The sequence below is a fragment of the Acanthaster planci genome, linkage group LG03 (genome assembly GCF_054643075.1).
Source record: "Acanthaster planci isolate LZ-2023a linkage group LG03, COTS_SCS, whole genome shotgun sequence".
NCBI lineage: Eukaryota > Metazoa > Echinodermata > Asteroidea > Valvatida > Acanthasteridae > Acanthaster > Acanthaster planci.
The window spans coordinates 7,377,140-7,390,749 of record NC_141779.1 but is presented as its reverse complement, the minus strand read 5'-3'; the positions used below and the strand labels follow the sequence as shown (position 1 = coordinate 7,390,749).

Below are 13,610 nucleotides of genomic sequence, written 5' to 3'. Positions count from 1 at the left end.
TACAATTTTGTCTGCCAACCTGCGCAAGACTGAAAAAAGAAAGGAACGGTTAAATCTATATGAAACAGGGAAAAAGGAACAGTGTTACCATTTACAAACAAACAGGTAGATAAAGTGATTTAGAAATGACAAAATTTCAAAACCGGAGCAACCACATCCAAACGTAATGGTGCTAAGAAAAAGAGGAAGAACATGGCGGCCGCCTTGGCAGGGGTCAAACGAGTGGGGGCACACTACTAGTGATCAAGAATTTAGCGAATAGAAGTGATGGACTTGGAAATATTGCATAGGTTTTTGGTAATCTGCGCAGGTTGCAGGCAGTAGACTGAATTGTCTGTCCCCTTCACCCTTGGCTTAACCCCTTCACGGCAGGATTATTCTGACCGCAATTGCTGAGCTGTGGTATGCCCTGAATGGAGGGCTTTGTCCATCAGCAGGCCCCATTGAACCAGCAGCTGCACGGTGAATAGACTGTATGTGTGGTATGCACTGATCCTCACACAATGGTGCGGTAGTAGCAGTCCTCCGTAGCGAAGGGGTTATGGGGGTTTTCTGGAGACAAGCATCGGAAAAGGTCCTTGGCAAGATATTTCAAATCTACTAATCTTGATATTTATTGGAATGTAACGTTCATCAGAAAAACACATGCATGTCTGTTCCTCATGGGGATGTACATGTAATACATGCAGTTATTTTCACAACTTTTTACAGCTTGTTTTCAAACTTGAAGGGAAAAAGCTACTCGGACTTGTCGTCAAAGAAATGGAAGGCATGTATATATTTGCATTTCTTTGCTTAAGATATTAAGATATATTTGTCAGGATTTGCATAATCCTGTATATTATGTATACAAACTCCAGCCTACATGTACATGGCCCGCCAAATGAAGACAACTCAGTTTCAAAGCAGTGTGAGTAGGCATTTTACATGTAAGGTTGGATGACTTTATACATGTACAACGCCTAAAACTCTAGGTCAATATGTGAGACGAGATTTTATTTTCCAGGGTAAAAGACATGTTGTTAGTTCGTTTCTTAAAATTTGCAGCCATGGGTGGAATTGCATGAATAAAAAACTTAAAGTCAGGATAAGTGGAATTTCAGGAAGTACATTATCTGAACCCAATTGTGCAGATTGTTTTAATAGTTTGAATGTGTTCAGGCTTAAAGGTATTTTTTATTTAAAGGTATTTTTTTATGCGGTGTTCTGTTTCATAAGATTTTGCTGCCACAGTTGGAACTACATGAAATTGAATTGAAAACACGTCCTGAATACATACAGACTTTTAATGGACTATTAAAACAAGGGTTCCATTCTTAATAATAGTAGATTAATTTAAAAACACAGTGCATGATGTTGGTCCCATACTTGAGGATGCCTCTGGATCTATTGTAGGAAGTACATGTAGATTCAAGTCAGTCATTTTGGAATGACCAAAGATGATTGTACAGTGTGAGACATTGTGTGTATATTCTTGCTCTCTGTAGCTGCTGACATCTCCATGCTTAGAGGAGGGAAAACATCCAAAAGAACCAAGGTACATGTAGATTTTTGCCTCAAGTGCTTTGAAGTAGTGCTTTTAGGGACCTTTATCCCCATGCACATACCTGTATGATGTCAGGTGAAGTTATCTTGGTGTTGGAGTGGTTACATAATGCAAACAAATAATTCTTGTATTAGTTGTTTTGCTGTTCCAACATGTACATCTCAGTAAGGATGAAGACTATTTACCAAGAAGAATGTAGTTCATGCCCACAGGTGTCACTGGAGGTGGGATAACGGGGGCTGTTACAGCCCTCTCCCATTGGTTAGTTTTGTCGGCAAAATCATGGTCTGTCAGCAAAATAAAAAATAAAGAATGGAGAATGAAGATGAAAGGAATGGGGATACAGTACACTCGTTCTGCATCTTCAAACTTCATGTGGCACCCCCTCCCATTCAAAATAGTCAACAGATGCCCGTGTTTGTGCCATTTATTTGCCGGAGGGCCACCACAATAAACATGATGATGACAGTTTTAATTGGGAGATCTTTATTCATGTGATTAGTATTCATTCGTTGTGTTCCTAGGTGTAGTATTCATTCGTTGTGTTCCTAGGTGTAGTATTCATTCGTTGTGTTCCTAGGTGTAGTATTCATTCGTTGTGTTCCTAGGTGTAGTATTCATTCGTTGTGTTCCTAGGTGTTATTGTGGAAGGAGCAGTTATCACACTTGATTTTATTAAATGTAATTCCAGTCAGACTATTTCCGTCCCCCAGAAAACATTGGGTTCCAACATTTACCAGAAATGTATGTCATGCATATACATGTACATGTATACTATCAATTTGTAGGTCTGAGCAAAAAAAATATTTTACTAAAGGGTTTAATGAGTCTGCCATGCATTATTTGCATGCATAGTTTATATGTGGCATGTACATGGTGTATGCGTATGCGATGTTGTGATATTTAGCTTGTTTCTTCGCCTTTCTATAGCATGTATTTGTTACACATACCTTAAATCAGTACATCTGTTTTCTCATGCTGTATAGGATGGTTTAAAACATTTAGAAGTGAGAAATACTGAAAAAATGGTTTTACATGTACATCTTAAAATGCGTAAATTACTTATTCACAGATTCTCCCTGAAAGCTTGAGGCTGTATAGTCTCACGTAATTGGCGCATTAATTACAGTAGGCATTGCTGTTGGATGCTTTACACATATTGGATTACTTTTGCTGTTGTATAATGTGTTTTCACTTGCTTGATTTGATTATAGATTAATCTTGGTATCAGCATGGCCAACACCCAGGTTCTATTTGAAAAGGCAGAAGGCTCCTCTATAAATCTAATAGGCAAATCAGTGGGGTAGGTACTTTAGTAATGGACTACATTTATGCCTTGCAAACATTTCTTAGAACTTTATTCTGTAAAACAAATACCAAAAAGAAAGAAATGACTTGTGTTGCATGTACTTTTCACGTGGATCAATTTATAGATTTTCAAGTGAGTTGTTGGCTTTGGTTCCAAATACATTTCCCCAAGTGAATTATTTGTCAGAAAGACTTCAGTGAAGCAATCCTTTTTTAAACCAAACTATTATATCGGTACATTTAAGGAAACCTACTTTACAATTTGACTGGTAAAGTCAACATAGTCCTGTCCAGGGATATAAATAAATGTATGTTTTATATGAGGCTAATGGTGTAGTTTTATAGACACACAGTTGTTCTCAACCAATTAAATCACAAGTCCAGGTACATGCAGGTTAAATAGCAATTATATGTTACTCGGCACATATTTGCAGATACATATACAAGTGATTGTACAAAAATTTATCAGAGGAAAAGTGTTATGAAAAACCTATTATGTAGATCTGAAAGAGACTGAAGGTACTTATCCTGCAGTTTATCCATTGTGATTTTGTTGTCAACTACCTCTAATATATTGATTTTGCCATACAGAGTAACTGTAATTTTTGCTAGGACTTAAAAGGTTAAATGATATAATTAAATATTAGCACTTTTTTCTGCCTATAATGTGAACAGAAGAGCTGCAGGAAGACAATCTATAATCAATCCTGACTGGGATTTCAAAAACATGGGAATTGGTGGTTTGGATAAGGTAAGTACTCGTATGACAAACCAACATGAATGTTTCTGTTTTTTTTACAACATCACCACAGCACTGAGATCCATAAAATTTTGTTTGATATTGTTATATACAGGGATCTTTGCTGTGTTGATGTTAATGCTGGTATTAAGAGGATGTCCAGTAGTTTTGGATGTAATTTTTTTCATAGTGTCACAGTATGGTATAGAAATTGTTTAAAAACGTCTGGATAGATTTCCTGTCAGTGTTAGAAAATCTGTGTGCATGAACCATGTGTAAAAATACCATTACAGTATGTGAGGTGTGGCAAAAGAAAGACTGTATTGGTATGACCATTGGTCAAACAAGGTACTACATATTCTCTCCTTGAAAATGTTCCCCCTGTAGTCAATACCCTTCAGCATTCTTGTCTTCCATGCCATGAACCACCCATCAAAGTTCTTCCTGATGGCCTTCAGCAAGCTGGTCACACACGTCTTGATGTTCTCTACAGTCTCAAAAGTACCGTCCTTTGAGGGTACTTTTCACCTTTGGAAAGAGCCAGACATCACAGTGTGCCAAATCTGGTGATTGCAGGGGAGGTTTCAGAGTTACAACCTACTTGTCTAGAAGACCGAGGTCCTATCTTCACTGATGACTGTTCAGAAATTCCGGGATGTCATTCAGCTGCTACAAAATGTGGAACAAGTCCATGCAGTGGGTGTTGTGGTTCCCAGAGAGCAACTTGGGCACCATCTTTTTGCACACCTTCTGTATGCCCAAGTTTTTTTACCAAGATAGTCCTCGCTTACTCTTAATTGAATACCATTTCCTTGGCAGTTATTTGTTCATCAATCTGCAATCCATCCGCAAAAACTCATCAATGCACTGGATGTTATCATTTGTGTTGATGGCTGTCAAGATTTCACCTCATTTTTGTGAGGCTGCTGAGTCATGTAATCAGCAGCTGCAGTCTTGTTTCTTTTTTGCCACACCTTGTATGTTTCATACAGAACAATAATAAACAGCGTCGTAGAAATAGTAAAATTACTTGTCTGCAAGCATTTTTAGCACTGCAGTACTCCCCTTTGCCTTACTTATGTACAAAGCTATAAGGAATACTAAATATGAATAAGGTTGTTTATACTTCTTCATACTGTAGATGCCTCTCCATGAACCTATATAAATCATCATACTTTGAAGTGACTGAAGAGTCATTTTTACTATCTTCACGAATGTCAGACACGAATTTGTGCTTTCAATTATGTTGATTTAGAGATGTTTTCAAACTCAACTTCTTCATCTTCTATTAAAAGATTTTGTTTAAAGGACTTGTTTGTGTTCACTCTATACTGCCACCATTACTAAGCGATTTGATACTGGGTTGAAATTGCAGAGATTGTACATTCTATCAATGGTTTTTCATTTAACAGGAATTTTCTGACATCTTCAGAAGAGCATTTGCTTCAAGAGTATTCCCTCCTGAATTTGTGGAACAAATTGGTAAGTAGATTGGCACTTCTTCCTCAGCTGCAAAGCAAAGCGTTGCTGTTTCATTGTAAGTAAATTATTTTGTGAATTACGCTTATTTTAGCAATACTTTCTGCACATTGAATTTCACATTTCTGTAATTTTTCTTGTTACCAGGCTTACATAAAACCTTTTTGCCTACACTGGTATTAGTGAGCTTTAAATTTCTTTTTTTATACTTAAAAGAGTAAAAGTACATATCAGTCTATATATTCATGCATGGCAGATGTCTGTAATAAGAATGAATGGTTTCTCAGAATTAATTTGTTTCTGAAATAACAGTTGCGCCCTGGCAGTTTAACCCTTTAGAGACCATGCTTTCCACAACGCCCAAAACTATGCGCCCAAAGGTACGACAAGTTTCATGATGTTTTCAACATTTTTATTCACATTAAAATATCACATTTTTTGTATAAATACCACTTACTTTTATTTCGGAAATGACATGGGTAGTACACTACAGAAAATGTGGCACATTTTCTGTGGCAATGAGATGACCCGTACTATGACCTTTGACCTTTCAAATTGACCTACTTTGAATTTTCTTGGTTTTCAACTAAATTCTGAATTTTCGTGGAAAGCAATTGTGCAGTATATGATTTTTAATTGGAAAATCAACAAAATAAACATCAATATTGATTTTTCTGTTATAACTTGACCTGTCTTTTGACCTCTTGTGACCTTTGTCCCAAAAATATGGTTTGACATAAAGTGTTGTGGTGTTTTCTAATTTCAGGGGTTTTATACGTACACATGTCCTTTCCTTTAGTAATGTTGGGCTCAAGCAAATGCAAAATAAACTACAGCTTTGATAATCACTTAACCTTGTACCCATGACCTCTGACCACAAATTGACCTAGTGTTTTATTATCCAATTTAAAAAATTCCAATATCCATTGTCCAATTTGACCTTTCACCGCATATTTTCCATTGAAAATGTCAGTCAGTCTAGTTATATTTTTCATTTTGCACAATTTGTTTTTTCATGAGGCCACCTCAATAAAATTTTGACAAAGCTATGAGGTACACACATACATGTATACATGTATTTTATTTGCCGACTGCAGTTGTACATATTCAAGAAACTGTACAAATCATCAAACGTGTATGCAGTACCATCTTTTTCAATGGAAGTCCTAACTAGAATGACCATGGGAAACAGACTACACTGTTCATATTTGGACAGATTGTGTAACATACCATATCGCATGCAAAGCTAGTGTTCATGGTGGAGAAGTCCATGAAATTCCTAAAAGGAAGCCCCTTTCTTGCAGAAATAAACCTGGCACAAGGAGCATGCATAGTTGGTTTCAAAACAACAACCTGATTGTGGTCTGCGGGCCTTCATGGAGCAGGCTCGGCATGCCTTTTTCCGTCCCTTAAGACATACAAGTGAAAGTCCAGGGAGGATGTCTCACTGCAAAATTCCCATAACTTGGGTACCTGTCGATGTCCCTGAGACAGACCGCTTCTGAGAAAAGAAGTTATCAACTATCTGATGTATGAGTGCTAGTTTGAAGGCTTCAGGGAATACTTCTGTTTGTCAGCAGGCAATGGCATATGGGAGAGTGAATGCAGTATGTGTGCATTGACAGTGGCAATGTTGAGCAAACCCCACATGATATATTTCCACCATTTTTTGCCAGATCGACCAACATTATAATAAGCGTTGATCATTGTGGTCAACCCCTCCCATGTATTTATTACACATAAGCATATTTGGAATATGATGTACTTCAGTTTTGTTCTTTGTTCTAGTTTTTGACACATCCCCCCATCAATACTTGCACCTTTTTTCACCTTTCTTCAATTTTGCTTGGATGACCTGCTTTGGAAGATCTTTGCTATTTTGGCGAACAGTACCACTGTAAAATAAGCCATACTGCAAAAGATTCTCCAGTAGCCTTACCAAAGAAAAGAAATTGTCTGCATACACATGGCTGTTGGTATCTTGAAACTTTTGGGTTAGCTTTGTTACAACATCAAATCCAAGGCTATCTCTACTTTAATCGGTGTCTTTTCCTGTGTACACTTGAAAAGTAGAACAGTAGCCAGTTAACGAGTCGCAAAGACACTACAATTTGATGCCCATTTCAATGGCTTCCTTGGCATGTATTGCTTCCATGCTAGCCTTCCATCAAACTGAATCATGGCCTCATCCAAAGACAGCTGTGCTCCAGGAGTGAAATTCTGATGAAAGTTCTCGCCAAAAGATGCTATTATTGTACCAATTTTGTACAGTTTGGCTGTGTCATCCTCTGCAATGGAATCACTGGGATGGAGGTAACGACTCAACTTTTCAAATATGTTTTGTGAGAACCATTGAGCAACATAATGATTATGCAGAACAGTGTCAGTACTCCAATAATCTCTGCCCTCTGGAAGCTTAGCAATACCCATCAACATGTTTGTGCCAATATATGCTTTTGTTTCATTGGCAGTTGTTGGGTACCATGTCTGAAGTGGCCAATCGATCAGCTTTGTTTGGATGTGCAGGTGGGCATTGAAAACAGCAAACTGATTTGTTGAGTCTGCAAGGTTTGTGGAGAAATCTTCACCAATCTCTTACAGAAGATAATCCAGTTTCGGGGCATCAAATGGTAGCTTTAATGTGGGACCTGATGAATCCTTGTAAACTGGGATTTCTCTTGATGGGATTGTCTCACTCCAATTACTCTGCTGTCCAGGCATGTGTCTTTTTTGCCTTGGGGTGACAGTGGAATGGGTTTCAGGTTGTGCAGCATCACTGTCATCGGAACTTGGAGCATTACCCATAGATTCCTCAGAATCTATACCATCATCTTCAGATCTCTTGGAAATGCAAAGACTCATACCTGATAAATTGCTCAAACTGGGATGAATATGATAGCTTCACCCCAAATCATGTCCTCCATGTAAACATTAGACACCATTATGAAAACAAGTAGCTGTTTTGTTGTTCATCAGTTTGTGGTTATTCGGTCATCATCATCTCTTCCGAACTTTATTTTTCGTTTTAAAATGTAGCTCCCCATATATGGGCTAAATCTAAACCTAGCTGTAAAAATAATGAAGGAAAATAAGTGCCCGAAACGAAGAAATTTTATGCATCGGCCTGACAACATGCATCACGTCTGCTGAAGCTTGGGCTGAGCGTTAGCAACCAAATTGACTGCTGTAGTTTTAGCATCAATCAAAACAGAAATTACAAAACTAACCTGTGTCGAGACCTCAATATCAGAACTGTTGTCTGAATCATCCGATTTTTGGCAAGATTCTACAATTTCTTGAAGAATTGAGGCGGCATCAACACGCCTGCGGGCCGTCTTGGTACTGTTGATTCAACGTGCAGCGCAGGCTGTACAAGTACAGGAATTACTGTATGTGTAATAATGTAGATGATGCCGTACAAACGAGTCTGCGCATGAACAACCTGAATGAGTATTTCATGAAAAGACGACTCGCTGGTTCCGAACGTGAAAAACTTTGTAACTTTACAAAACAGCATATGTAAACTGGTACCTCATTTTAAAGCTCTACCATTGAACTTCAAATCAAGTTGTCAAACACAGCGCACCGGCGGGAAAGGGGAGAACATGGCAGCCGTCTGCGGCCGCTATGGTCGCATGGGTATCAGGCATTTGCGGCCACTCTGGTCACTAAAGGGTTAAAGGAATGTTTTCATTTTTTTCAAAGCTTGAATGTTGCTAAGTCTTGATCTGTACTGAGTCCACACAGGCTCATTCCGTAGTTGTGGGGACTACATGACTGTAGTGACCATGGGAGGCACACAAAAATGCCCCTAGTCTAGTAACCCCATTTCCTTGTAAAAGAAGCTTTTCTCTCAATAGCGTTGGCTAGAGCACATAATCAGACATTATCTAAACTTTAAAAGTTGTACAGTCTTTTGCAAAAGTTTAGGACCACCCATACAAAATGCATAAACCTGAAGAAAAAGCAACCTTAAACCAATCAATCATAGAACTTATGTTTTTTTTAATGTGTAACCTTAGTATCTTGGTTAAACAGCTAGTCCATTGCAGTCAACTTATCGAGACAGTCACTACATGTGCATATTTCCCTAGTGATCTATTGCTGTTTGCTAAATATTTTATCAACTGTAGTGTGCCCTCTATCGGTCCACCCCAGGTGTGGTCGCCACCATATTTGTCCTTCTTTTTCAGACTGCTTTTTACTTACGGACGTGTCTTTTCAACCTTCTCAATTTCATCAAGAGTTCCATGTCGCTAAAGCTGATCTGTGTAATCCTGATCAACTGTTAAGTATTGTACTGTATCATACTGTTATATCTTTTGTGCCACTGTTCTGTCACTCTTTTGTGAAAAGTTACATTTTAAGTTTGTTTTTATGGTACAACGTATATTTATCACTGTACCTGGTAACACTATTTGTAAGGTGCCCCCACTATTTGTATGGCTTGGCCGGTACAGTTCTTAGCCGAGTTAGGGCTTCCTTTTATATATTTTTACAGGTCCTTCCTGGCCCGCTTGTTATGATAATTTTTTCCCAGGCCAGTAGTCACCCATTATGGTGTTATTTACTAGTTGTGAGTCCTCTAGCCTGTATAAGGATTTTTCCATCCCTGGACTATCATGCACATTAGTCATTTTGTAAGTCCACCTTCATACCTCTACCCTCCATCAGACTCCACATCAAGAGCATAAAGGTGTGAAGCAGAAGAGGGCGAAACAGGGGCGGTTCCCCATCACTTTCTAGGGCTGCCCCATTGAAAGAGCCGAAGGAGTGCGGATCACTCACCACAGCCAGAACAGCCAAACCCACCAGTCTACTATACCATCAAGGCTCCCGCAGTATCACCAGCTCAGGTCCAGGACCCTCGGCACCAGCCACGTCGATTAGCCAGGTCACACAATCCTCACCACTCAGTGGCTTGCAACCTTAAACCAACCCATGGATGCTACCTTCAAGCCTACCTCTGTGTTGAATTTCTCCACAGGCTCTCCTGGCCACAAGAGACGTGAGCAATTGTCCTCCTCTTCAGCTGGGTCCCCCACCAAGACATCACACCCGTCCAAGCACCGGAACTCCGCCTCTCTCGCCACAGCTTTCCAGGCTCTTTTGTACATTCTCTCCAGCCTGCTCTTCAGTTCACCAAGTCGGACACAGTGGACTTTCTCTCCATCCCGCACCTCCTGTCAACTGAGCTGGAGTCTATCCTAACTGGACTAAGCATGGCTTTTCATCATAGCCTGCGCTGTACAGCCTTCCTGTCCCTTCTCGTGGAGTACATGTACCTCTCCTACACCTGTGAGAATATTTGCCCGTCCCCGTACCTTGCACCATTGCCCTTTGGGCCCTTGATAGGAACATCACTATGGTCTTTCAACAGTTTTCACATACAAATGTATGTCCTGCCTGATCACCTCTTCCCATCACTCCAACGCCATGGCAGCGATGCATATCCTGTACCCAGGGGACAAAGTTACTTGCAGAACCTTCCCCTCCACAGCAAAGACCTTTTTGCAGGGCAGTTCACCGAGATGCTGCAATCTTAGGCCAAGCAGATAAGGCATCACACAAGATTTCATTCACAGAGCCTCCTCACCAGCTCGCCATGCTCCACCACCTAGGGCTGTTCTACCTGGTCGCCGGGGTCCCTGCTATACATTGAGCTCCTTTTATCCTTGACCACGCTACAGCTCCTCCTTCATGAGAGCACAGCCTTCTAGTGGGTCTCGTAAATCCAGCGCAAGTTCTGACCACATTCCCCGTTTATAAGGGGAATGTGGCCAATGACTCCATCAACTCGCTAGCGGCTCCCGCTCCCGGGTCTGTCAGGGGGCCGACTACGACTTTCATAGGGCTCTGGCAGGACATCACATCAGAGATGGATTCTCAAGATGATGTCCTTAGGCTACTTCCTCGAATTCATGCACACTCTTCCGTCCGATCTATGCCTCCACCATGAACTCCACCCAATGCCAGACCCTGAAGTCAGAAATCAGCCCCCATCTTCAGAAACTAGCCACTGCCCCAGTCGCTCATCCATTCCGCAATGGGTTCGTTTCAACATCCTCACCCCGAAGAAGAAGCCGAACACCCGGTGCCCAATCCTCAACCTTAAGCCGCTGAATAGATTCATCCGCCCACAGTGCATGGAAACCTTGCAAAAAAGTCACCCAGTCTCTGCCCATCCTAGCCTGGTCCTCTACAGGGGATCTGAAGGTCGCGTACCTGCACATTCCCAACCATCCCAAAGACCAGAAGTTCCTCCACTTCATCTACCATGGCCAAACGTTCAAATATGTGGTATTTTATATGAGACTAAAGGGCATTAACATACTATAATTTCAGTCAACAGAATTTGACAATAACCTTTTCTAATCATCAGTTATTTATTGTTCACAAAAACAGGTGCACAGCATGTCAAAGGAATTCTGCTCTATGGTCCACCTGGTAAGTTTCTTGTGCCAGCACAACTTCCCTTTCATGGCACACTAATATTTGAAATATGTGTTTCATACACACACATCCACACACTAACTCACACAGTGCCGATTGAAAATTGACAATTGCTTGGTGTGTTGCTAGTTTTGAAACTATAATATTTGACCCTCACTGTGAAAAGGAATAATACATTTAAGTTGCAAGAGCTGCTTTTGAGGTACATAATTTTAAAAGAGTCTTGCAATATGGAAATTAATAGGACCATCATCAGTTTTAACCCACACGATACTCATTTTTAATCAGGATGCCAAAATGGCTGCTGTATCAAAACCAAAAATGCTCAGCTCTCTCTTTTTGATGTAACCTGAAACAAAACAACTGAAAAGATGGCCTTATGAAAATAATATCAAAGTATTTATAAGGCGTGCAGTATCTCACAGTTTCTGTACTTCAAAGGCACCAATATATTATCATTGTCCCTGCACAGTAGTTGGGCTCACAACATCCTGAAATCATCTCATCTCCCCCAGGAGAATACTAGCCTGATGCTGCCATATCAGGTACAAACGGCTAAACATAACCATATCTGCCCTAGGTACCCATTTACTCCTGGGTGGAGAGAGGCAAGTAAGAGTAAAATGATTTGCCCAAGATCACAACATGCTGATTTGAGCCCCTAACCCTATGATCAGAAGCTACAAATCCTGACCACTTGGCCACATACCCCCTTATGACTCATCTTTACACAGCAGGTTACATAATGTAGAAATATACTCTTAGTCCTTTCACACAAATACGCAAGTATAGTACACCGCTCTGTTAAAGGTTAACAAAAATTGAAAACATTTAGTTCATGCTTGCAATAGACCACATTGTGTTTAATGTAGCTTGGCTCACTGGCAAATACTGTCTAGGTTCAAGGTATAAATTAAAAGATACAGTCCTAACTACCACAGTGTTTGCCTGTGGGCCAAGCTACATCAAACACAACGTGGTCTATTGCAAGCGTGCGATACTGCACGGACTGTGTGCAATCATGCATTGTACATGTACATAGTACATGTCAGCGTTCTGCCAATTAGTCATCCAATCAGCCTGGGAGCGCGAATGGCCAAAAGGGGATTTTTTTGGGCCAGGAAACTCAGGATCTTTTTATTCATTTTGGAGTAACGATTTAATGGGGTAAACATTGCATTTATGATGTTTTTGAAATGGTTATGTATTTATTGTTATTTTGAAATACTTCACATGAACTAAAAAAATGTTTTCAATTTCTGTTAACCTTCAAGGTTGTTAGCACTAATCACAGCATGCAAAAGGTTCAATGCCATATACATGTATGTGTAGATTGTGGCATTTCTTGAAAGCAAAAAGCATGGCTTTACTACTAATAAACAGGGCATGATAAAGAAGATCAAAGAGTACTTATGATACCAGGAAGCCTGCAGGCCAAGGGTTCAGTGACTAAAGCAGGAAAATAACCCTACATTAGAGCAAAGTATTTCTAGGTAAAATTTTAAACCATAATAGGTTTCAACAGCTTAACCATTTTTGTCATTTTGATATCAGCAAAATAACAAAAATGGAAACCAGTGATGTACTACTGGTATTAAGCAATGCATGCAAAGATCACAAGACTCAACAAATGTATTATAAGAAAGAAATGTAGAAAATAGTTGCAACTCAAACATAGCCAATGCACACCATGGAAAAAATAACAAACCAATTATAATTGTTTCTCTCCAGGAACTGGGAAAACATTGATGGCCCGAACAATAGGAAAAATGCTAAATTCAAGACCACCCCAGATTGTAAATGGGCCAGAAATTCTCAACAAATTTGTTGGAGAATCTGAAGCAAACATCCGAAAGCTGTTCAGTGCTGCAGAAGATGAACAAAAGAGGGTTGGTAGACATCATTTCAGTATATGCATGGTATATAAATAATGAATGTTTATGTGTGCAGTAGAATGAATTATTGCATGAACTTAGATTCAATGTTCCATTCCATGCAATGAAACCAAGTGGAATAAACATTCACTGCAACTAATCTTAATCAAGGTAATATGTTAATTATGTGTACTCAGTGGAATACTGCTAT

At 39.7% G+C, this 13,610-nt stretch overlaps 1 protein-coding gene across 1 annotated transcript in view; it reads left to right on the top strand.

The window, feature by feature from the left end:
- The window catches only part of nsf (N-ethylmaleimide sensitive factor, vesicle fusing ATPase), a 75,548-nt gene that overhangs the window by 24,570 nt on the left and 37,368 nt on the right, over positions 1-13,610 (top strand). The window contains exons 7-13 of the mRNA XM_022243306.2: positions 712-769; positions 1,488-1,537; positions 2,761-2,849; positions 3,530-3,605; positions 5,006-5,075; positions 11,478-11,519; positions 13,257-13,414. Of these exons, the coding sequence (XP_022098998.1) occupies positions 712-769; positions 1,488-1,537; positions 2,761-2,849; positions 3,530-3,605; positions 5,006-5,075; positions 11,478-11,519; positions 13,257-13,414 (543 nt within the window). The remainder of the gene's footprint in view (positions 1-711; positions 770-1,487; positions 1,538-2,760; positions 2,850-3,529; positions 3,606-5,005; positions 5,076-11,477; positions 11,520-13,256; positions 13,415-13,610) is intronic.